Below are 23,438 nucleotides of genomic sequence, written 5' to 3'. Positions count from 1 at the left end.
GAGCAATTTAGTGGAGTTTGGAGCAGAAAAGAACAAAACTAGCAGCACCCCCCTAGGCGCTAAATGCCCAACTAGCGTTTAGCACCAGCAAGGGACATCAGCGTGCATAAGGCTACGCCACTTAGGGCGTTAAATGCCTAAAGTGGCGTTTAACACCAGCAGCAGTCCGAATTTTCACTCTTTGGGCTTCTCAAGTGGATTTAGCATTTATTAGTTATATTTTATTTTCTTTTGTAATTTTTATTTACAAACAATATCTTTTAGTATTAGGATATTATTTTATTTTATATCCGTATCAAATTAGGTTAGTATAAAAGAGAAAAGATTACTTAGGATTTGGATATCTTCCCTTTTGCACGTTTCCAGAACCATATTTTCTCTGTAAGTCATGAGCAACTAAACCTCTTGGTTAAGGTTAGGAGCTCTGTTTATTTCTATGGATTGAGATTATTATTCTTCTATTTTAACTAATATTTTGATTCAATTATAAGGATTGTCTTCATTCTAAATCTTATGAATTTGGGTGGAACGGGAGTATGGCCCTTATTCTACATGAGTTCTTGTGATTCTCGGAAAAGTTATCTCACTTGAACTACAGCTTGACACCAAATTCCTCCTAAAATGCTAATTACACTAACTAATTGGGATATGTGACATATAATCCGGTTAGCTTTGGGTAATTAAGGTTTTCGTGGCCATAAACTAGTTTTGTACTTAACTCTCTAATTGGAATTGAGTGACCACGGTAGTGGCAGTCAATGAATGTTAGAGGAAACTAAATCACTAAGGGATTAGGGTTTAGTTAATTACAGTTTGCCATGGAATGAATCATGCATTGTTAAAATAGTTGGTAAGACTTTTAATCTGGAAAGATAATCATCTCCGAAGTCTTAACTATTTTCTCACACTGTTTTCACACCAACTTCTTATTTGCTTATTTATTGTTCTATGTGAATTGCAACCTTCAAAACCCTTTGCTATTTGCCTAACTAAGTCCAACTTGATAACCATTGCTTGCTCAGTCTGACAATCCTCATGGGGTCGACCCTCACTCACCTGAGGTATTACTTAGATGACCCGGTGCACTTGCCGGTTAAGCTGTTGGTACACGAAATCGTGATTCACACTTTTGACTTTTCACAACTCCGTGCAGGTGACCAGCAAGTGCACTAGGTCGTCCAAGTAATACCTTACGTGAGTAAGGGTCGATCCCACAGAGATTGTCAGCTTGAAGCAAGCTATGGTCATCTTGTAAATCTTAGTCAGGCAGATTCAAATGGTTATGAAGCTTTGATAATTAAAAGATAAATAAACATAAAATAAAGATAGAGATACTTATGGAATTCATTGGCGGGAATTTCAGATAAGTGTTTGGAGATGCGTTATTCCTTCTGAATCTCTGCTTTCCTACTGTCTTCATTCAATCATTCATACTCCTTTCCATAGCAAGCTGTATGTTGGAGATCACCGTTGTCAATGGCTACCTCCCGTCCTCTCAGTGAAAATGGTCCTCTACGATTTCTGTACAGCTAATCAACTGTCAGATTTCTCGTCTCGGATGAAAAATACCAGGCACAGCTACCGCATGGCTAATCATCTAGCGGTTCTTGATCATGTCGTAATAAGATCCAATGATCCTTTTACGCACTGTCACTGCGCCCCACAGTCACGAGTTTGAAGCGTCTCACAATCATCCCTTCCCAGATCCTACTCGGAATACCACATACAAGGTTTAGACTTTCCGGATATCAGGAATGCTGCCAATTGATTCTAGCTTATACCACGAAGATTCCAATCTTAGATTCAGATGCCCCATTGTCAGAGGGGAAACAATGTGAATCGTTGATTAGGGACCCAAGAGATATGCATTCAAGCTTATTTTTCATGTAGAACAGAAGTGTTTGTCAAGTACGCATTCATAAGTGAGAATGGTGATGAGTGTCACTTGATCATCACATTCATCATGTTCTTGTGTGCGAATGAATATCTTGGAATAAGAACAAGCTTGAATTGAATAGAAGAACAATAGTACTTTGCATTAATATTCGAGGAACAGCAGAGCTCCACACCTTAATCTATGGTGTGTAGAAACTCCACCGTTGAAAATACATAAGAACAAGGTCTAGGCATGGCCGAATGGCCAGCCTCCCAAAAGTGATCAAAAGATCAAAAGATGATCCAAAGATGTCAATACAATAGTAAAAAGTCCTATTTATACTAAATTAGTTACTAGGATTACAAAAATAAGTAAATGATGCAGAAATCCACTTCCAGGCCCACTTGGTGTGTGCTTGGACTGAGCATTGAAGCTTTCATGTGTAGAGACTTTTTTTGGAGTTAAACACCAGCTTTTATACCAGTTTGGGCGTTTAACTCCAGCTTTTATCTTGTTTCTAATGTTTAACGCCAGAATAGGACAGGAAGTTGGCATTTGAACGCCAGTTTGTGTTGTCAAAACTCGGGTAAAGTATGGACTATTATATATTGCTGGAAATCACAGGATGTCTACTTTCCAACGCAATTGAGAGCGTGCCAATTGGGCTTCTGTAGCTCCAGAAAATCCATTTCAAGTGTAGGGAGGTCATAATCCAACAGCATCTGCAGTCCTTTTTCAGCCTCTGAATCAGATTTTTGCTTAGGTCCCTCAATTTCAGCCAGAAAATACTTGAAATCACAGAAAAATACACAAACTCATAGTAAAGTCCAGAAATGTAAATTTTGCTTAAAAACTAATAAAAATATACTAAAAAGTAGCTAGATCCTACTAAAAACTACCTAAAAATAATGCCAAAAAGCGTATAAATTATCCGCTCATCACAACACCAAACTTAAATTTTTGCTTGTCCCCAAGCAAATGAAAACAAAATAGAATAAAAAGAATAGAATATACAATGAATTCCACAATATCAATGAAACTTAGTCCCAATTAGATGAGCCGGGCTAGTAGCTTTTTGCTTCTGAACAGTTTTGGCATCTCACTTTATCTTTTGAAATTCAGAATGATTAGCATCTATAGGAACTCAGAATTTAGATAGTGTTATTGATTCTCTTAGTTCAGTATGTTGATTCTTGAACACAGCTACTTTATGAGTCTTGGCCGTGGCCCTAAGCACTTTGTTTTCTAGTATTACCACCGGATATATAAATGCCACAGACACATAACTGGGTGAACCTTTTCAGATTGTGACTTAGCTTTGCTAAAGTCCTCAATTAGAGGTGTCCAGAGTTCTTAAGCACACTCTTTTTACTTTGGATCACGACTTTAACTACTCAGTCTCAAGCTCTTTACTTGGACCTTCATGCCACAAGCACATGGTTAGGGACAGCTTGATTTAGCCGCTTAGGCCATGATTTTATTCCTTTAGGCCCTCCTATCCATTAATGCTCAAAGCCTTGGATCCCTCTTACCCTTGCCTTTTGCCTTGGTTTAAAGGGCTATTGGCTTTTTCTGCTTGCTTTTTCTTTTTCTTTCTTTTTCTTTTTTTCGCCATTTTTTTCACTGCTTTTTCTTGCTTCAAAAATCAATTTCATTATTTTTCAGATTACCAATAACATTTCTCTTTGTTCATCATTCTTTCAAGAGCCAACAATTTTAACATTCATAAACTTCACTATAAAAAATATGCACGGTTCAAGCATTCATTCAGAAAACAAAAAGTATTGCCACCACATCAAAATAATTAAACTAGTTTTAAGATAGAATTTGAAATTCAAGTACTTCTTGTTCTTTTGTAATTAGGCACATTTTTCATTTAAGAGAGGTGAAGGATTCATGGAATTATTCATAGCTTTAAGACATAAACACTAGACACTAATGATCATGTAATGAAGACACAAACATGGATAACACATAAAGCATGAAATTCAAAAAACAGAAAGATAAGAACAAGGAAATCAAAGAACGGGTCCACCTTAGTGATGGCGGCTAGTTCTTCCTCTTGAAGATCCAATGGAATGTCTGAGCTATTCTATGTCTCTTCCTTGCCTTTGTTGCTCTTCCCTCATGGCTATTTGATCCTCTCTAATTTCATGGAAAATGATGGAGTGCTCTTGGTGCTCCACCCTTAGTTAGTCCATGTTGTAACTCAAGCCTTCCAAAGAGGTGTTGAGTTGCTCCCAATAGTTATGTGGAGGAAAGTGCATCCCTTGAGGTATCTCAGGGATTTCATGAGGAATTTCCTCATGCTCTTGTTGAGGTCCATGAGTGGGCTCTCTTATTTTCTCCATCCTCTTTTTAGTGATGGGCTTGTCCTCTTCAATGAGGATGTCTTCTTCTATGACAATTCCAGCTAAATTGCATAGGTGACAAATGAGATGAGAAAAGGCTAACCTTGCCAAAGTGGAGGACTTGTCAGCCACCTTGTAGATTTTTAGAGGTATGATCTTATGAACTTCCACTTCCTCCCTAATCATGATACTATGGATCATGATGGCCTGATCCACAGTTACTTTGGATCGATTGCTAGTAGGAATGATAGAGCGTTGGATGTACTCCAACCATCCTCTAGCCACAAGCTTAAGGTCCGGTCTTCTCAATTGAACCGGCTTGCCTCTTGAGTCTCTTTTCCATTGAGCTCCTTCCACACATATGTCCATGAGGACTTGGTCCAACCTTTAATCAAAATTGACCTTTCTAGTGTAGGGGCATACGTTTTCTTGCATCATTGGCAAGTTGAACGCCAACCTTACATTTTTTGGACTGAAATCTAAGTATTTTTCCCGAACCATTGTAAGCCAATTCTTTGGATTCGGGATCATACTTTGATCATGGTTCCTAGTGATCCATGCATTGGCATAGAATTATTGAACCATTAAGATTCCAACTTGTTGAATGGGGTTGGTGAGAACTTCCCAACCTCTTCTTCGGATCTCATGTCGGATCTCCAGATACTCATTCCTTTTGAGCATGAAAGGGACCTCAGGGATCACCTTCTTCTTGGCCATAACTTCATAGAAGTGGTCTTGATGGACCTTTGAGATGAATCTCTCCATCTCTCATGACACGGAGGTGGAAGCTTTTGCCTTCCTTTTCCTCTTTCTAGAGGTTTCTCCGTCCTTAGGTGCCATAAATGGTTATAGAAAAACAAAAAGCAATGCTTTTACCACACCAAACTTAAAAGGTTTGCTCGTCCTCGAGTAAAAGAAGAAGGAAAGAAGGGAAAGAAGGGGAAGAAGAAGAAAATAGAAGAGATGGAGGGTGGAATGTGGTTCGGCCAAGGGGTAGAACTAGTGTTTGTGATGTATGAAATTGAAGGAGGGATAGTGGGTTTATATAGGAGTGGGGGGAAGAGGTAGGTTCGTGTATTTGGGGTTGGGTTTGGGAGGGAAAAGTGTTTGAATTTGAAAAGTGAGGTAGGTGAGGTTTTTGGGAAAGAGGGATGGAGGTAATTGGTAAAGATAATATAGGGAAGTGTATAGGATTTGATAGGTGAGTTGTGTTTTGGGTAGAGTGTTATAGAGATGTGTGAGGGGGAGAGAGAGAGAGAGGTGAGGTAGGTGGGGATCCTGTGGGGTATACAGATCCTGAGGTGTCAAGGATTTTTCATTCCTGCACCATTTAGGCGTGCAAAATGCCCTTAGAATGCAATTCTGGTGTTTAACACCAGACTGCTGCCTGTTTTTGGCGTTAAACGCCAGCTTTTATACCTTTCCTGGCATTTAACGCCAACTTGGTGCCCTGTTCTGGGGTTAAACACCAGTCTGGTTCCCATTTCTAGCGTTAAACGCCAGTCTGGTACCCATTTCTGGCGTTAAACACCCAGAATGGTGCCAGACTGGGCGTTTAACGCCCATCCAGCTACCCTTACTGGCGTTTAAACGCCAGTAAGTTCTTCCTCTAGGGTGTGCTATTTTTAATGCTGCTTTTGAATTTGCTTTGATTATTGCAGTTGTTTTTGTGACTCCACATGATCATCAACGTAAAGAAAACATAAAATAATAATGGAAAATGGAAATTTAACATAGATAAATAAAAATTGGGTTGCCTCCCAATAAGCGCTACTTTAATGTCAATAGCTTGACAGTGGGCTCTCATGGAGCCTCACAGATAATCAGAGCATGGTTGTGGCCTCTCCATACCAAACTTAGAGTTTGTTTGTAGCCTCTCAACACCAAACTTAGAGTTTGGTTGTGGCCTCCCAACACCAAACTTAGAGTTTGAATGTGGGGGCTCTGTTTGACTCTGTATTGGGAGAAGCTTTTCATGCTTCTTCTCCATGTGTACAAAAGGATAACCTTGAGTCTTAAATACAAGGTAGTCCTCATTCAATTGAAGGACCAACTCTCCTCTGTCAATATCAATCACAGCTTTTGCTGTGGCTAGGAAAGGTCTGTCAAGAATGATGTATTCATCCTTATCCTTTCCAGTGTCTAGGATTATGAAATCAGCAGAGATGTAAAGGCCTTCAACCTTCACTAGCACGTCATCTACTAGTCCATAAGTCTGTTTCATTGGTTTGTCTGCCATCTCTAGTGAAATTCTTGAAGCTTGTACCTCAAAGATTCCTAGTTTCTCCATTACAGAGAGTGTCATAAGGTTAATACCTGACCCTAGGTCACACAAAGCCTTCTCAAAGGTCATGGTGCCTATGGTACAAGGTATTAAGAATTTACCAGGATCCTGTTTCTTTTGAGGTAAAGTTTGCTGAATCTAGGTATTCAGTTTATTAATGAGTAATGGAGGTTCATCCTTCCAAGTCTCATTACCAAATAACTTGGCATTCAGCTTCATGATTGCTCCTAAATACTGAGCAACTTGCCCTTCAGTAATGTCTTCATCTTCTTCAGAAGATGAATAGTTATCAGAGCTCATGAATGGTAATAGGAAGTTCAATGGAATCTCTAAGGTCTCTGTATGAGCCTCAGATTCCTTTGGTTCTTCATTGGGATACTCCTTAATGGCCAGTGGACGTTCCCTGAGGTCTTCCTCACTGGGAATCACTGCCTTTTCACTCTCTCCAGGTTCGGCCATGTTGGTCACAGTTATGACCTTGCACTCTCTTTTGGGATTCTCTTCTGTATTACTTGGGAGAGTGCTATGAGGAGTTTCAGTAACCCTCTTACTCAGCTGACCCACTTGTGCCTCCAAATTTCTGATAGAGGACCTTGTTTCATTCATGAAACTGAGAATGGCCTTAGATAGATCAGAGACTATATTTGCTAAGTTAGATGGATTCTCCTCAGAATTCTCTGTCTGTTGCTGAGAGGATGATGAAAAAGGCTTGCCATTACTAAACCTGTTTCTTCCACCATTATTATTGTTAAATCCTTGTTGAGGCTTTTGTTGATCCTTCCATGAAAAATTTGGATGATTTCTCCGTGACAAATTATAGGTGTTTCCATAGGCTTCACCCATGTAATTCACCTCTGCCATTGTAGGTTTCTCAGGATCATAAGCTTCTTCTTCAGAAGATGCTTCTTTAGTACTGTTGGATGCATCTTGCAATCCATTCAGACTCTGAGAAATCATGTTGACTTGCTGAGTCAACATTTTGTTATGAGCCAATATGGCATTCAGAGCATCAATTTCAAGAACTCCTTTCTTCTGAGGCGTCTAATTATTCACATGATTCCTTTCAGAGGTGTACATGAACTGGTTATTTGCAACCATTTCAATGAGTTCCTGAGCTTCTGCAGGCATTTTCTTCAGGTGAATAGAACCACCTGCAGAATGGTCCAATGACATCTTAGACAACTCAGACAGACCATCATAGAATATATCCAGGATGGTCCATTCCGAGAGCATGTCAGAAGGACAATTTTTGGTCAGTTACTTGTATCTTTCCCAAGCTTCATAGAGGGATTCACCTTCTTTCTGCCTGAAGGTTTGAACATCCACTCTAAGCTTGCTCAGCTTTTGAGGAGGAAAGAATTTGGCTAAGAAAGCCGTGACCAGCTTATCCCAAGAGTTCAAGCTATCTCTAGGTTGAGAGTCTAACCATATTCTAGCTTTGTCTCTTACAGCAAAAGGGAAAAGCATAAGCTTGTAGATCTCGGGATCAACAACATTGGTCTTAACAGTATCACAAATCTGCAAGAATTCTGTTAAGAACTGAAAAGGATCTTCTGATGGAAGTCTATAGAATTTGCAATTCTGTTGCATTAGAGAAACTAATTGAGGCTTCAGCTCAATATTGTTTGCTCCAATGACAGGGATTGAGATGCTTCTTCCATGGAAGTTGGAAGTTGGTGTAGTAAAATCACCAAGCACCTTTCTTGCATTGTTATTGTTGTTGGGTTCGACCATTACTTCGTTTTCGAGATTCTCTATAAGGTTTTCTCTGGATTATTGTACTTTAACTTCTCTTAGCTTCTTCTTCAGAGTCCTTTCAGGTTCAGGGTCAGCTTCAACAAGAATGTTCTTGTCCTTGCTTCTGCTCATATGAAAAAGAAAAGAACAAAAAAGAAGAGGAATCTTCTATGTCACAGTATAGAGATTTCTTTATGTGAGTAGAAGAAGAGAAGAAGAGATGAATGTGGTAGAGAGAAAATAAAGAGAATTCGAACACAGAGAGGAAGAGAGGGTTCGAATTTTAAGAAGGAGAGAAGTGTTAGTAAATAAATAAATAAATAGAAAGAGATGAGAGAGAAGAGAAATTTGAAAATTAAATAAAAAAGAAATAAAATAAAATTAGAATTTAAAACAATTAGTTAATTAAAAATTTTTTTGAAAAGGTTGTTAGTGGTCTTTGAAAATTGAGAAGTGAAAAAGTAGTTAGGTGGTTTTGAAAAAGATAAGAAATAGTATGTTTTGAAAAGATAAGAAGTTAGAAAAAGATTTTGAAATTAAAATTTGAAAAAAGATATGATTTGAAAAAGATTTGATTGAAAAAGATATGTTTGAAAAGATATGATTGAAAAAGAGATTAAAAAGATTTGATTTTTAAAATTAAAATTGATGACTTGACTAACAAGAAACCAAAAGATATGATTCTAGAATTTAAAGATTGAACCTTTCTTAACAAGAAAGTAACAAACTTAAAGTTTTTTTGAATCAAATCCTTAATTGTTAGCAAGGTTTTCGAAAATATGAAATAAAAATCAGAAAAAGATTTTGAAAATTAATTTTTAAAATTTTCGAAAATATTCAAAAGAAAAATGAAAAAGATTTTATTTTTGAAAAAGATTTGAAAAGATAGAATTTTTAAATTGAAATTTTGACTTGACTAACAAGAAACAACTAAGTTTTAAAATTTTTTGACTAAGTCAACCCAAAATTTCAAAATTTATGAGTGAAATAAGGAAAAGATATTTTTTTGATTTTTTGAATTTAATGAGGAAAGAGAAAAACCACAAAAGGACTCAACACATAAAAATTTTGGATTAAAACAAATGATGCATGCAAGAACACTATGAATGTCAAGATGAACACCAAGAACACTTTGAAGATCATGATGAACATCAAGAACTTATTTTTGAAAAATTTTCAAGAAAAGAAAAACATACAAGACACCAAACTTAGAGATTTTTCATGTTTAGACACTATGAATTCAAAAATGCATATGAAAAAAAAAACAAAAGACACAAAACTAGAAAATATGAAGATCAAACAAGGAGACTCATTAAGAACAACTTCAAGATCATGAAGAGTGCAATGCATGAATTTTCGAATTTTTTTTAGAAAAATTAAAACATGCAATTGACACCAAACTTAAAAATTGACACTAGACTCAAACAAGAAACACAAAATATTTTTTTGGTTTTTATGATTTTATTAAAATTTTTATTTTATTTTTTTTTCGAGAATTATTTAGGAAAAAGAAAATAAGAAATTCAAAAAAAAATTTAATAGGAATTCCAGGAAGCATGCAATGTTAGTCTAAAGCTTCAATCTAAAAAGATTAGATATGGCTAGCCAAGCTTCAGCAAGACATCACATACAACAGCCAAATTGATGGGAATAAAAAAGGCTCTTGTGATGATGAAAGTATCATCTGAAAGTCTAGAATTCATTCTTAAAAATTTTGAAGAATTTTTCGAAAACAGAAGGAAAGTTTTGAAAGATTTTTTTTTGGAAAATAAAACGAAAAGAAAGTTACCTAATCTGAGCAACAAGATGAACCGTCAGTTGTCCAAACTCAAACAATCCCCGGCAATGGCGCCAAAAACTTGGTACACAAAATCGTGATTCACACTTTTCACAACTCCGTGCAGCTGACCAGCAAGTGCACTAGGTCATCCAAGTAATACCTTACGTGAGTAAGGGTAGATCCCACGGAGATTGTCAGCTTAAAGCAAGCTATGGTCATCTTGTAAATCTCAGTCAAGCAGATTCAAATGGTTATGAAGCTTTGATAATTAAAAGATAAATAAACATAAAATAAAAATAGAGACACTTATGCAATTCATTGGTGAGAACTTCAGATAAGCGTATGGAGATGCGTTATTCCTTCTGAATCTATGTTTTCCTACTGTCTTCATTCAATCATTCATACTCCTTTCCATGGCAAGCTGTATGTTGGGGATCACCGTTGTCAATGGCTACCTTCCGTCCTCTCAGTGAAAATGGTCCTCTACGGTTTCTGTACGGCTAATCAACTGTCGGATTTCTCGTCTCGGATGAAAAATACCAGGCACAACTACCGCATGGCTAATCAGCTGTCGGTTCTCGATCGTGTCGAAATAAGATCCAATGATCCTTTTGCGCACTGTCACTGCGCCCCACAGTCGCGAGTTTGAAGCGCGTCACAGTCATCCCTTCCCAGATCCTACTCGGAATACCACAGACAAGGTTTAGACTTTTCGGATCTCGGGAATGCTGCCAATTGATTCTAGCTTATACCACGAAGATTCTAATCTCATATTCAGATGCCCCATTGTCAGAGGGGAAACGATGTGAATCATTGATTAGGGATCCAAGAGATATGCATTCAAGCTTGTTTTCATGTAGAACGGAAGTGTTTGTCAGGCACACGTTCATAAGTGAGAATGGTGATGAGTGTCACTTGATCATCACATTCATCATGTTCTTGTGTGCGAATGAATATCTTGGAATAAGAACAAGCTTGAATTTAATAGAAGAACAATAGTACTTTGCATTAATACTCGAGGAACAGCAGAGCTCCACACCTTAATCTATGGTGTGTAGAAACTCCACCGTTGAAAATACATAAGAACAAGGTCTATGCATGGCCAAATAGCCAGCCTCCCAAAAGTGATCAAAAGATCAAAAGATGATCCAAAGATGTCAGTGCAATAGTAAAAAGTCCTATTTATACTAAACTAGTTACTAGGATTACAAAAATAAGTAAATGATGCAGAAATCCACTTCTGGGACCACTTGGTGTGTGCTTAGGCTGAGCATTGAAGCTTTCATGTGTATAGACTTTTCTTGGAGTTAAATGCCAGCTTTTATGCCAGTTTGGGCATTTAACTCCAGCTTTTATCCTGTTTCTGGCGTTTAACGCCAGAATAGGGTAGGAAGTTAGCATTTGAACGCCAGTTTGCATTGTCAAAACTCGAGAAAGGTATGAACTATTATATATTGCTGGAAAGCTCAGGATGTCTACTTTCCAACGCAATTGAAAGCGCACCAATTGGGCTTTTGTAACTCCAGAAAATCCATTTCGAGTGCAGAGATGTCAGAATCCAACAGCATCTGCAGTCCTATTTCAGCCTCTGAATCAGATTTTTGCTCAGGTCCCTCAATTTCAACCAGAAAATACCTGAAATCACAGAAAAATACACAAACTCATAGTAAAGTCTAGAAATGTGAATTTTGCTTAAAAACTAATAAAAATATACTAAAAATTAGCTAGATCCTACTAAAAACTACCTAAAAATAATGCCAAAAAGCGTATAAATTATCCCCTCATCAGCTGTGCGAAATTCTCAGTTTGCGCACCAAATTTTTGGCGCCGTTACCGGGGATTGTTTGTGATTAACAACTACTAGTTGTCTAGTTGTTTAGATTAGGTATTTTCATTAGTTTTGTTTATTTACTTTTTCTTTTAATTTTTGAATTTGAATTTTCTTTATTTTCTCCTTATTTTTGAATTTTATTTTATTTATTTTCCTTTAATTTCTGATTTTAAGTTTGGTGTCTCTTTAGTTTTTCTCCTTTATAGTTTTGAAAATTTTTAGATATCTTTGCCTTACTTTAATTTTTGTTTCCTATTTTTTTGGATTTCTTTTAGTTTATTTGATTGCTTTAATTTATTTTATTTCTTATATCTTTATAGGATATCTCATCGAAAGCTCTCTATAATTTGACATAGAGACTCTCACTTTTCTTTGTTTCTTTTTTGTTTATGAGCAGGAAGAGGGATAAAGAACCCCTTCTCGACTTTGATTCTAAACTTGAGAGGACCTTGAGGCGGCGTTTGCAACAAGTTAAAGCTTACAAAATTGGAGAGAATCTTAAGAAAACTTTTGAGAAGGATGCTGAAGAGCCCACCATGGATGCCAATGGTGGAAACGGGAAAACTGATGAGCAAGCAAGGAGGATGCTTAGATCATATACTGCACCCACTCCTGACTTTTATGGGCGTAGTATAGTTGTACCTACCAATGGTGCAAATAATTTTGAGCTGAAGCCGCAGTTGATCACTCTGGTGCAACAGAATTGCTAGTTTCATGGACTATTGCAGGAGGGCCCCAATTTATTCATCTCTAACTTTCTGCAGATTTGTGACACTGTAAAGACGAATAGAGTGAACCCTGAGATCTACAAGCTCATGTTCTTCTCCTTTGCTGTGAGGGATAGAGTGAAGCAGTGGCTTGACTCTCAGCCCAAAAAGAGCCTGGACACGTTGGACAAGGTGGTCATTGGATTTCTGATCAAATGTTTTCTACCTCAGAAGCTTACTAAGCTTAGGGTGGATGTCCAAAGCTTTAGGTAGAAAGATGGAGAGTCCCTCTATGAGGCCTGGGAGAGATACAAGTTGATGATAAGGAGGTGCCCTCTTGGCATATTTTCTAAATGGACCAGGCTGCAAATATTTTATGATGGCCTCTCTGAAAAGGCTAAGATGTCAATGGACAACTCTGCAGGTGGTCATTACACATGAAGAAGACGCCTGAAGAGGTGAATGAGATTATTGAGATGGTTGCCAGCAACCAATATCTTTACACTTTTGAAAAGAACCTTGTGAACACTAGGACTACTCTGAAGAAAGGAGTCATAGAGGTAGACACACTGGATGCTATCTTGGCTCAGAACAAGATCATGTCCCAGCAGATTAGCATGATCTCTCAATATTTAACAGGGATGCAAGTCTCAGCTATCAACACTCAAGAGGCATCCTATGACATGACTGGGAGCTACAACCAAGGGGAAGCTTATGGTTATGCTCAACCCACCATTGAGCAAGTAAATTACATGGGTAACTCCTCCAGAAATCCCAACAATGACCCATATTCGAATACTTTCAATCAGGCATGGAGGAATCACCCTAACTTTGGGTGGAAAGAGCAGCCACAGAGGTCTCAACAGAGCTTCAACAATAGCCAGGGTGAAACCAATCAGAATAGGTTTTACAACCGGCAGTTCCAACCTTCTCAGTAGCAATAAGGATACCCTCAGAGCCAAGACACTTCTGACTTAGCCACAATAGTCTCAGAACTTTCCAAGACCACTCACAGCTTCATACAAGAGACATGAGCTTTAATTCGAACTTGAAAGTACAAATGGGTCAGTTGAGTAAGAGGATACCTTAGAGGCCTCTTAACACTCTTCCCAGCAACACAGAAGTGAATCTAAGAGAAGAGTGCAAGGCCCTCATCATGGCCAAAGAGGCCAATCCTAAGGAGGTGGATGCTACTGAGGATTTGAAGGAAGAAAAGGCTCAAAAAGAGGCTGAAAACATATTGTTACACGCTCTAGTGGTGGCACAAGATCCTGAAGTACAACCCCCTCAGAAACCTCAAGAGGAGACCAAGGATGAGCAGTTGACTCAATTCTTGGAAATCTTCAAAAAAATGCACATCAATATTCCTTTTGCTGAGGTGTTGGAGAAGATGCCTCCCTATATGGCCTTTATGAAAAAAATACTCTCTGAGAAGAAGGCACGGAAAGGAGATGAAACTATGGTCTTGACTAAAGAATGCAGTGCCCTGATTCATAAGAAGCTACTCAAGAAGATGCCAGACCCCGGAAGCTTCCTGATTCCTGAAGACCACTATGGATCACCATACATGATTAAAGATGGGATTCCACAAATAAGACATCAGGATACCACTTGTAAGAAAAGGAAAATGAGAAACACTAAAAGAAATCTTTGGTTCATCTTCTCAAAATTGTCGAGCACTCCTCCTCTTGTTTTTGACCAGCATGCAGAAGCTGCTAATGGTTTGAGGACTCTCCTTTGAATATTAATGAATTCCGTGCCTTCCAAAGTTGCCACATGAGGTGGGAAGCTAACCATATTTGCTTTTTTTCCATCTCTTCTCTTCTTTAACTCCTCCATGAGCTTAATCCAGCACTTCCACATCTCGACGTCGTCAGGTGTACATGAAATTTGAATTCCGGAGCTCTGCCATACTGCTGTTGACTGCACACAAAGCAAGAGGTAGTATTTTGTTGATTCCTCATGTTGGCCGCATCTTAGGCAGATTAGGGAAACTCTAGGTATTCTTGCATGGAGTCTTTGGTTCACTGGTTGTGGTACATAATTTGTCACGAAAAAACTCTAATTTTTGGCTGGATTTTTAAGTCCCAAATTGAATTCCACAATATTTTCATGCGACACTGTTCCCGTAGATGTTCAAGTGGCGGATGATAAAATTGATCTACAACCCTATATCCAGATGCCACTGAATAATTACCTCTTTTCTCCAGAATCCAGGTCGGTATGTCTTCTTCTTCCTGTATCTCTATATGTAAGATTGCATGTGCTATTTCTGGTTGAACTATTCTGTGATTGTTTATTGATTCCATGCTCTATGATCTATCATAAGTTGCTCTACCCACTGTGCTTGTATGTTGTTGGAATCCTGAATGAGTGTGCTCAGCGAAAAAAATTTCTTTATCCATCTGTCTTCCAACAACCAAACCTTATTTTCCATCCCTATCTTCCAAAATAAACCTTTTTTCACCCCTTTTTCGCCCTCCAAAAGACCTCTCCATCCCCAAGAAGGATCTACTCCAATTTTAGCTCTTAGAAAATTTGAGTATCTGAAATATTTACTCTTATAAACTCTGTGTATTAGAGAATTGTGTTTGGTCAGTAACCTCTAACCCTCGTTACCTAGCATAGCTATGTTGAAAGCTCTAAGATCCCTAAAATTCAAATCGCCTTGATTCTTAGGTCTGCATATGATATTCTAGCTCGCCCATTACATCTTCTTTTCAAATATTTGTTGTCCCCACCAAAACTGCATAATCATTCTATGAATTTCTTCAATTAAATTATCTGGGAGTTTAAAACAGGCGAGAGTGTATATAGGTATAGCAGTCGCCACTACTTTTATGAGAACTTTTCTGGTGCTGGCCGACAATAGTGATATTTTTTACTGCTATAACTTTTTAGCAACTTTATCTTTAACATAATGGAATGTAGCCTTTCTTAATCTGTGAATAACTGCGGAAAGACCCAGATATCTAGTTATCCACATGTATGTAGTACCTGTAGAAAGTTACCCACATATATTAATAATCCATTGCAATTTTTTTCTTGTTTAAAATATCATGGGTGACAAATTAGACCAATTGATAAATTAATACTCAAAATATTTTTTTATGATAGTAGATATAGTATTTTACTAAAAAATGGTGCATTTTAGAATTTTATAAGAGTGTAGTGCAATACAGAATTACTTTTAACAATTTTATTTTATTAATTAAAAATTAAAGTAATTGCACCTAACAATTTCACTTAAAAAAACAAAAATCTTACTTAACGGTTTTATTTTTTAATTTAAATAAAAAACAAAAGTCTCCCGTAACAATTTCACTTTTACTTTTTAAGAAAAAAAACAAAAATTTTCTACTAGCAATTTTAATTTTCTTTTAATTTAAAAAAAAAAAAGAATTGCACTTAGGCTTTGTTTGTTTCGAATGAAAACCAACGGAAAGAAAATAAAAGGAAGGAAGTGGGAGGGAAAAGATGTATTTTCCCTTGTTTGTTTGGAATGAAATTTTTAATGGAAAACTAAAATAGTTTAGAATTCAGAGTGGGTCCCACTCAAATTTTTTCACTCCCACTATGGACGGAAAACAGAAAGGAAAAGAAAACCCAAAAGCATTATCTCATATTTGCCCTTTCATAAAAAAAAACGGAGAACAAAAAATAGAAGAGTTCTTCTGCAAAAATGGCGATTTTGAGCATCACATAGAAGCGTTCAGGTTCTACTTCCACCACAGAATCAAAGCGTATTTCTTCTTCAATCTTGCTGTTACAATCAACATTGCACTACAATTATTCTCAGTCTAAGTTTACACAAACAGGTTAGGGTTTTACGATCTCTGATGTGAAAAAGTTGTAATTTTTTTTCGTTTCATATGTGAAACTACTTCTGCATGTATGAAATCTATGGTAGTTCTTGAAATTTTTTCTTCTTTAATTTGTACTGATAGTATTGCTGTCTCTATCTTTTTAGTTTATTCCTTCTTTTCTGCATTGAGCTACCAGCCTTGTGATTTGAGCGCTATATTTTGTTTTGTTCTGTCATAACTAAGAAATCAGAAGTTGTGATACTAAAAAATCCAAAACTTTTTAAATCTGTTGGTTATAAATAAAATGTTAGGGTTTTATCTATTTCAGATATGGGTATTTAATCTTTTGCATATGCACATTGGGTATTCTGTTGTTGTTAATGTTATGCGTTAAGTTTTGGCTTTTGTACCCGAAAAATAGTATTGCAGGATCCAAATCTAAAATTCATTACGAATGTAGAAAAAAAATTGCTTTTCATTCATTGTTTTCTTTAAACATGGTTTGATTATTCTTGTAGTTTGGGCATGTAATATACGTTGGTGATGAAGATTAGAAGTTATTTTACTGTATAATATTAATTGTAAGTACGGCATGAAAAACATTTTCTTTGATGATTTTCCATTATTCCAAATATGGAATCCTATTACAGTTGAAAATCAAGAGCATAGATTAGCTGTTTCCATAGGTAACCAGGGACTTATATATACTGTTGAGGGTCAAGAATATTTATTAACTGTTCTCAAAGAAAATTGGAAGAGGGATAAGCAACTTTGTACAATAACAATGCTGTGTTATACTGTACACATGTTATACTTACTGAATGTGATGGCCAAGAAAGTTGAGAAACCCATAAGAGATCACATTATTGGGAGAGAACAGATTCGAACCACTCTGTTACAACAGTTACGCGAAACTAATAGGTGTCGTGATATTTTACGAATGGGCCCACATGCCTTTCTAGAGTTATGCACAAAATTAAGGGCAACCGGTCATGTCAAAGATACTATACATGTCACAGTTGAGGAGCAAGTAGCTAGATTCTTATACATTATAGCTCATAATGTTAAAAATAGAACCATTTCATTTTTCTTCCACCGGTCTGGAGAGACAATCAGTCGTAATTTTCATGCTGTTCTAAGAGCTGTAATATCACTTGAAGAAGAATTTCTTCAGCAACCTTCCGGAACAACCATTCCTTCAGAGATTCTTCATAGCAATAGATTTTATCCATATTTTAAGGTATGATTAGTTGTTCATTGAAGTAGACAATCATAATTAGTATACAGTACAAAATTTTTCTTTTTAATTAAGTTATATATATAGGACTGTATTGGAGCCATTGATGGTACACATGTCAGAGTCAAGGTTCCAATAGCTGATCAACCTAGATTTCGTGGTAGAAAAGAATGGCCAACTCAGAATGTACTTGCTGCGTGTGGCTTTGATATGAAATTTACATATGCTTTAGCAGGATGGGAAGGCACCGCATCTGACTCTAAAGTTCTTAAAAGTGCACTATCAAGGGATGATAGGCTCAAAATTCCAAAAGGTTTATCTATTAAAAAAAACTTTCATATGTTTAAATAAAGTGGTGATATCTAAAGTATAGTATTTCTATATGATTTTTTTTAGGAAAGTTTTATCTTGGGGATGCTGGATTCATGCTTAAACATGCTCTAATAACTCCATATCGAGGCGTAAGATACCATTTAAAGGAGTTTGCTGGCCGTGAACCTGAAAATGCATATGAATTATTTAACCTCCGTCATTCTTCGTTACGAAATGTGATCGAACGATCATTTGGAGTTTTGAAAAAAAGATTTGCAATTATAGCAGGTGGTACAGAACCATATTATGACATAGAGGTTATGGTTGACATTGTCCTAGCATGCATTATACTCCACAACTTTTTGATGGGTGTGGATCCTGACCAACACTTAATTTCTCAAGTTGATCGAGAATTACAAAATAATAATCCAGAAGCCACTAATGAGGAAAGAGAAGAAGTAAATGAAGATTACAGGCGAGGTGCAGCGCTTAGAGATAACATGGCGGCTCAAATGTGGGCTGACTATCAAATGGAAAGATGAGATTTATTTGATACTTCATCCTTATGAAGGGGAATGAAATTTTTTGAACCAAATTAAATGTAATGTGTGAATATCATGTGACTGTTATGAGTATTAAGTGTCAAATTAATATTTTGAAAGGTGTAATTCTCATGAGTATCGTGAAAAGCATGACATTACTATGTATGCAGTGTGCAGTTGAAACATTCACTAATGATGATAATTATTTTCTGAAATTAATTAAATTACTTGTATTATAGGAATTACTTCTGAATGTAATATTCCTGCTTAATTGATGAATTCATTATTAACACTTTCTACATTATTATTCCATTGAATTTATTTTATAGAAGATTGTTTTTATAATTTAGTTCTTAATTTTTCAGGTTAAGGCCTAATGGCAAAAAAGATGGCATCTCAAGGTGACACATCAAGCAAAGACAATTTAAGATGGACCGAAGAAATGGATGCAGCTTTTCTTGATGCTTTGATAGAGGAATGTAGCAAAGGAAACAGAGTTGATGGTACTTTTACAACAACTGCATATGACAACGTCCTTGCAACTCTAAAAGCTTCGTTCGGAAACCATCTTCGTAAAGATAATCTTAAGAATAGACTGAAGACTTTGAAGGATCACTTTGGAGTTTGTTATGATCTGTTTCATAACTTAAGTGGATTTTCATGGAATCCAGATACCAAACCCTTTACCGCTGAACCTGAAGTTTGGGCGGATTTAATTAAGGTAATTAGTATCATAATAAGTTGCTTCTAAAGTTTATAGATTCCTTTGCGCAGGATAAGTTGCAGTATGAAATTATTTTGCCCTGTGATTCTAAATGATTAGAATTCTTCACAAGAGTCATATTTACACACAATATATGCTTCCTTCATCTAAAAAATGTATCCAAATAAATTATATGTGAGGACTAGATTTTCAGGAAGCTATTGCTTTTGTATATATTTATTTATGAAACTAGTGACAACTTAAGGAAAGAAAACCGTATATTTGAATTAACATATATGCATTGGTGTTTTATATAGGCAAGACCAGATGCAAAAAAGTGGATGCGAACTCCCATTAAACATTATGATAAACTATATTTTATATACGGTCAAGACAGAGCAACTGGAAATCTTGCTGGAAGTGCCAAGGAAAGAAACAAAAGTATGGCCAAGATGAAGGAGCCAATTAATTTGAATGATGATGAATATCAGGGGTTTGACTGTGAGTGGAATGATTGGCAGCCTACTACTCATTCAACTAGCTTTGTTGCAGAGGAAAGCCCAAATTTAGGTAACTCAAACCAATCTAACGGAACACAAGAGAATCATAGAGGTGCTAAGCGTAAAGCACCAATGAGTGGTTTATTTGAAGCTGATATGGAACGAATGAGTAAAGGTATCCAAGGATTGACAGATATGTTGAAGGATGGGAATAGTTATTATGATAAATCACTTGATATTGCTACGAAGCAAGCATTAACTGCTGAAAGGCAAGCGGAAACAGCTGAAAAACAAGTTATGCTAGCTGAAAGACAAGTTCTGATAGCTGAAGAACAAATTCAAGTTGCCAAGATGCAAGCTCAAGCTGTTGAGAGAGGAATTACATTCTTAGAACAAAGTAGGACTCGAGTTTACTCTGAAAATGATGTGTACAACGAGTTAAAGAAATTGGGTGTTGTCAAAGAGATCTTTTGGAGTTGCTATCGTTTTCTCTGTAGAGATGAAAGAGCAAAACGAGAATTTTTTGGTGTTCCCTTTGAAGATCGCCATGGTGCATTATACGACTTAATGAAGGAAGCTGGTGCAATTTAAGAGGAACGCAATCAGTAATGGTAATATATATTTTGTGCATGTTTATGATTTTAGGATCTAATGTTGTATAATCATAGTAAAGCCTCTATATTTTGTAATTAATATACTCATCAAAGTCTTAAAAGAGGTTTACGGTTGGTATAGGCTTATGCATTTTGAATATATAGTTATATATCTTGCTTATTGACTGAAATGTATATTTAATCCATCAGGAAGTGCATATTATAATATTGGTATTATTGTAGTGGCTCTTTGATTAATAGACCGTTGAGAAGTACAAGAATTTATGTGATTGATTATACTGAGAGTGCTAAAATTTCAAAGGTGATATCAAAGTATTTGGTGTTGATTAATTTGTGTTGTTGATATAATTTTTCTTGTTGAAGGTAACAAATTTATAAGTTAGCTATGAAATATATGAAACTTCAAATCCTTCAAAATATATATACTATTAAAAGAGCCTTCAAAATATATATACTATTAAAAGAGCAAGCACATGTTTTAGAATTTCTTTTTTTATCTTTGATGTGTATGAAGAGAATTCAATAGAATTTCTATTAGCTATCTATCATGCTTTGCATGAATAGGACTGGAGTTGTTATTTTTTTAATAATTTAAACAATGCATTATATTTTGTCTTAAATTGCATGAAGTGATATTTTATATGATGTATAATTTTATTTCGTATGATTCAAACTTATTGTAACATAAAAAAACTATGATTCATAATCTATCTTTAAATTATTATTGGAATTAATATATTTTATTTTATTTTATTTTAATTATTTTAAATTAAATAATAAATTCATATACATAAATTATTCTTTTTATAATATAAGGACAAAAATGTCATTTACTAATAATTTATTCTTCTCTCTCTAATTTTCTTTCTAACCAAACAAAAGAAATTACTCTTTTTTTTCTTTTCTTTCTCTTCATTTTCCTTTCATCCAAACAACTCAAGAGAAAATAAAATTCCACTCAATTTCTTTCCTTTCTCTTCTTTCCTTTCTATTTCTTTCCTTTCTATTTCTTTCCTTCCAACCAAACAAAGCCTTAGTGATTTCACTTTTTCCTCTGTATTCTGGTAAAATCCGAGAAAGCTCAATATTTTTTATTTTCGTATATTTGTTAAATTAATAACTAATTACAATTTTCTTTTTCCTTTTTGAAAAAATTAACTAAGTTGAAAAGAATGTCCCTCTCTGCCTTGCCATTCCCTTCACAAGCCTGCTCAATTATTATTGGTAATATCCCTTTCCCACATCAACACGAAATTTTCTGTACTTATATATACACAGCAAACGTCACACACACGGCGACACGGAAACTCCAAAAAAATAAAAAAAATAAAAAAATCCATCTGTTTATTTAATTGAATATTTATTTATATGAAATGAATGGACGCAATTAAAAAGGCACCATTCTTATAAGCTGCCAGTTTTCTGAACCTGGTTTTGTTACAAATACAATTTGTAGTTGTAGGTCTCTTCGCCCCCCTTTCTTCTCTTCTTCTTATCTTGTGCCTTCGCGTGGCATGTATCAATTCAATTAAATCTCTCTTCCTTCTATGTCTAAAATATCATAACAGCATAACAAGCATGACAACAAGCAAAGCAAGTAATGAAACTGCTGCTTCAGAACAACTCAACAACAATACAGAGTGTTGCATGTGCGGGGATCTTGGCTTCTCTGACCAGCTTTTTCACTGCAAAGTCTGCCAATTCAGATCTCAACACAGGTACCCAACATACACAATTCTTCCACTTTCAATTTTGTGTTGTGATTTAGGAAGAGTGTTAGACTGTTAGGTATTCCACTAATACGAGTGTTTTAGTAATTTTAGACGTTGATTTTAATTATATATAGATTTATAATTAAAATTATTGACTAAAATCACTGGAATATTGGTATTATTGAATTACCTGAAAATAACTGAAACTCTAGTATTTCTGGGATTGTTGAGATTTCTTTAAAACAATTGGGTAAATTTAATACCGTAATATTTTGAATCAAAACGTGATATTCATTTTGAAGGAGGATCCCTTTCTAATTTTTTTTTTTTTTGCTTCTTGAAATTGTTCAGATATTGCAGCAATTTGTACCCGAAAGATGAGGCGTGTGAAACGTGCAATTGGTGTTTGAGTCAGAAGAAAGAGGAGAGCACAAAAGAGAAGTCACCGAATTCGTCAAACTCTTCATCTTCTCATCACAGGAACAACGACGAGGGAAACAAGAACAAGAAGCTCATCAAGAAGCTCCAAATTCAGAAACCAATGATTAAGAAACCAAAGTCTCCGTCAGATCATCAGTCATCAAGATCACCCCCACCACCATCGCCTTCTCCGTCGGTTATGACACCGACACGGAAGAGAATCGTGACCAACCGTGCCTTGGAGGAAAGGCTGAGGAGGACCAAGTCAGAAGGGGTAATAGCGGCGGTTAGAAATGGTGGCGCCACCAAACAAGTCTTTAGGAATAAGGTCAGAAGGTACAAGCTTTTGGATGAGGTTTCAAGTTGAGTTAAGCAAACAAAACTTAATCAAAATAAAAAGTTTTTATATTTTTTATTTAGAAAATATCGTTCCATTTTCGAACTTTAATACATTGAGTATCCATGTAGTAAAAGTCGAAAGAATAGATACTTTTGAAAAGGAGGAGTACATAAAAAAAACATGATGTCGATTATAGGTTTTTATTTTTATTTTCCAAAATTTCCCAAACAATGTATATAAATCAAAAGTGAAATAATGAATGAGCCATTGCAGCCCCACTTTCTCCTCAAAAGATTAGAACCTGGGAACTGGGATGAAATTCAGGATTTAGTATGCCAATTGAATACTGAATAATGCAGTTTGGACAATACTCTAGCAGAGTAATTAATCATTAATAATTTTTTCAAGAACTTTATAGATTTCTAATTTCAGTTTTACATATATTCCATCTATTTTTTCATTTAACTGACTCTCAGATTTAGAGTTTTATGTAATCAATCTGGTGAAGTGCCGCATCCAATAGATGGAGCGAATTGTTTTACATATTTGGAGAATTTAATTTTCAAGAAAGAAGTCTCTATCCAAAGTTGCCAAAAATGAAGTAAACACATTTACTTGAAATATTGACATGCTAAGACGTGTCGTACTATCTAAGATGTTATGTTAATATTCAATAGAATAAAATA

General features: G+C 35.8%; 2 protein-coding genes across 2 annotated transcripts; both read left to right on the top strand.

Moving 5' to 3' along the window:
• Window positions 1-16,964: 16,964 nt before the first annotated feature.
• On the top strand, window positions 16,965-18,463 carry LOC112701530 (uncharacterized). Its single transcript, XM_025752277.1, has 3 exons — window positions 16,965-17,612; window positions 17,697-17,922; window positions 18,006-18,463. The coding sequence occupies exons 1-3, from the start codon at window positions 16,965-16,967 to the stop codon at window positions 18,461-18,463; spliced, it is 1,332 nt and encodes a 443-aa protein (XP_025608062.1).
• Window positions 18,464-21,303: 2,840 nt separating this feature from the next.
• LOC112703243 (uncharacterized) lies at window positions 21,304-23,162 on the top strand. Its single transcript, XM_025754603.3, has 2 exons — window positions 21,304-21,998; window positions 22,344-23,162. The coding sequence occupies exons 1-2, from the start codon at window positions 21,859-21,861 to the stop codon at window positions 22,777-22,779; spliced, it is 576 nt and encodes a 191-aa protein (XP_025610388.1). The 5' UTR covers window positions 21,304-21,858; the 3' UTR covers window positions 22,780-23,162.
• Window positions 23,163-23,438: the final 276 nt, after the last annotated feature.

Source organism: Arachis hypogaea, chromosome 7, assembly GCF_003086295.3.
Source record: "Arachis hypogaea cultivar Tifrunner chromosome 7, arahy.Tifrunner.gnm2.J5K5, whole genome shotgun sequence".
In the NCBI taxonomy this organism is placed as follows: Eukaryota; Viridiplantae; Streptophyta; class Magnoliopsida; order Fabales; family Fabaceae; genus Arachis; species Arachis hypogaea.
The sequence above is the reverse complement of the archived record's forward strand: the minus strand, read 5'-3'. Positions and strand labels throughout refer to the sequence as shown.

Excerpts from the sequence above, each read along its gene's own strand:
- LOC112701530 (XM_025752277.1), top strand. The coding sequence starts at position 16,965 with ATGAAAAACATTTTCTTTGATGATTTTCCATTATTCCAAATATGGAAT. Across the intron at positions 17,613-17,696 it reads GATTTTATCCATATTTTAAG|GACTGTATTGGAGCCATTGA; the intron begins GTATGATTAGTT and ends TTATATATATAG. Across the intron at positions 17,923-18,005 it reads TAGGCTCAAAATTCCAAAAG|GAAAGTTTTATCTTGGGGAT; the intron begins GTTTATCTATTA and ends GATTTTTTTTAG.
- LOC112703243 (XM_025754603.3), top strand. The coding sequence starts at position 21,859 with ATGACAACAAGCAAAGCAAGTAATGAAACTGCTGCTTCAGAACAACTC. Across the intron at positions 21,999-22,343 it reads CAATTCAGATCTCAACACAG|ATATTGCAGCAATTTGTACC; the intron begins GTACCCAACATA and ends GAAATTGTTCAG.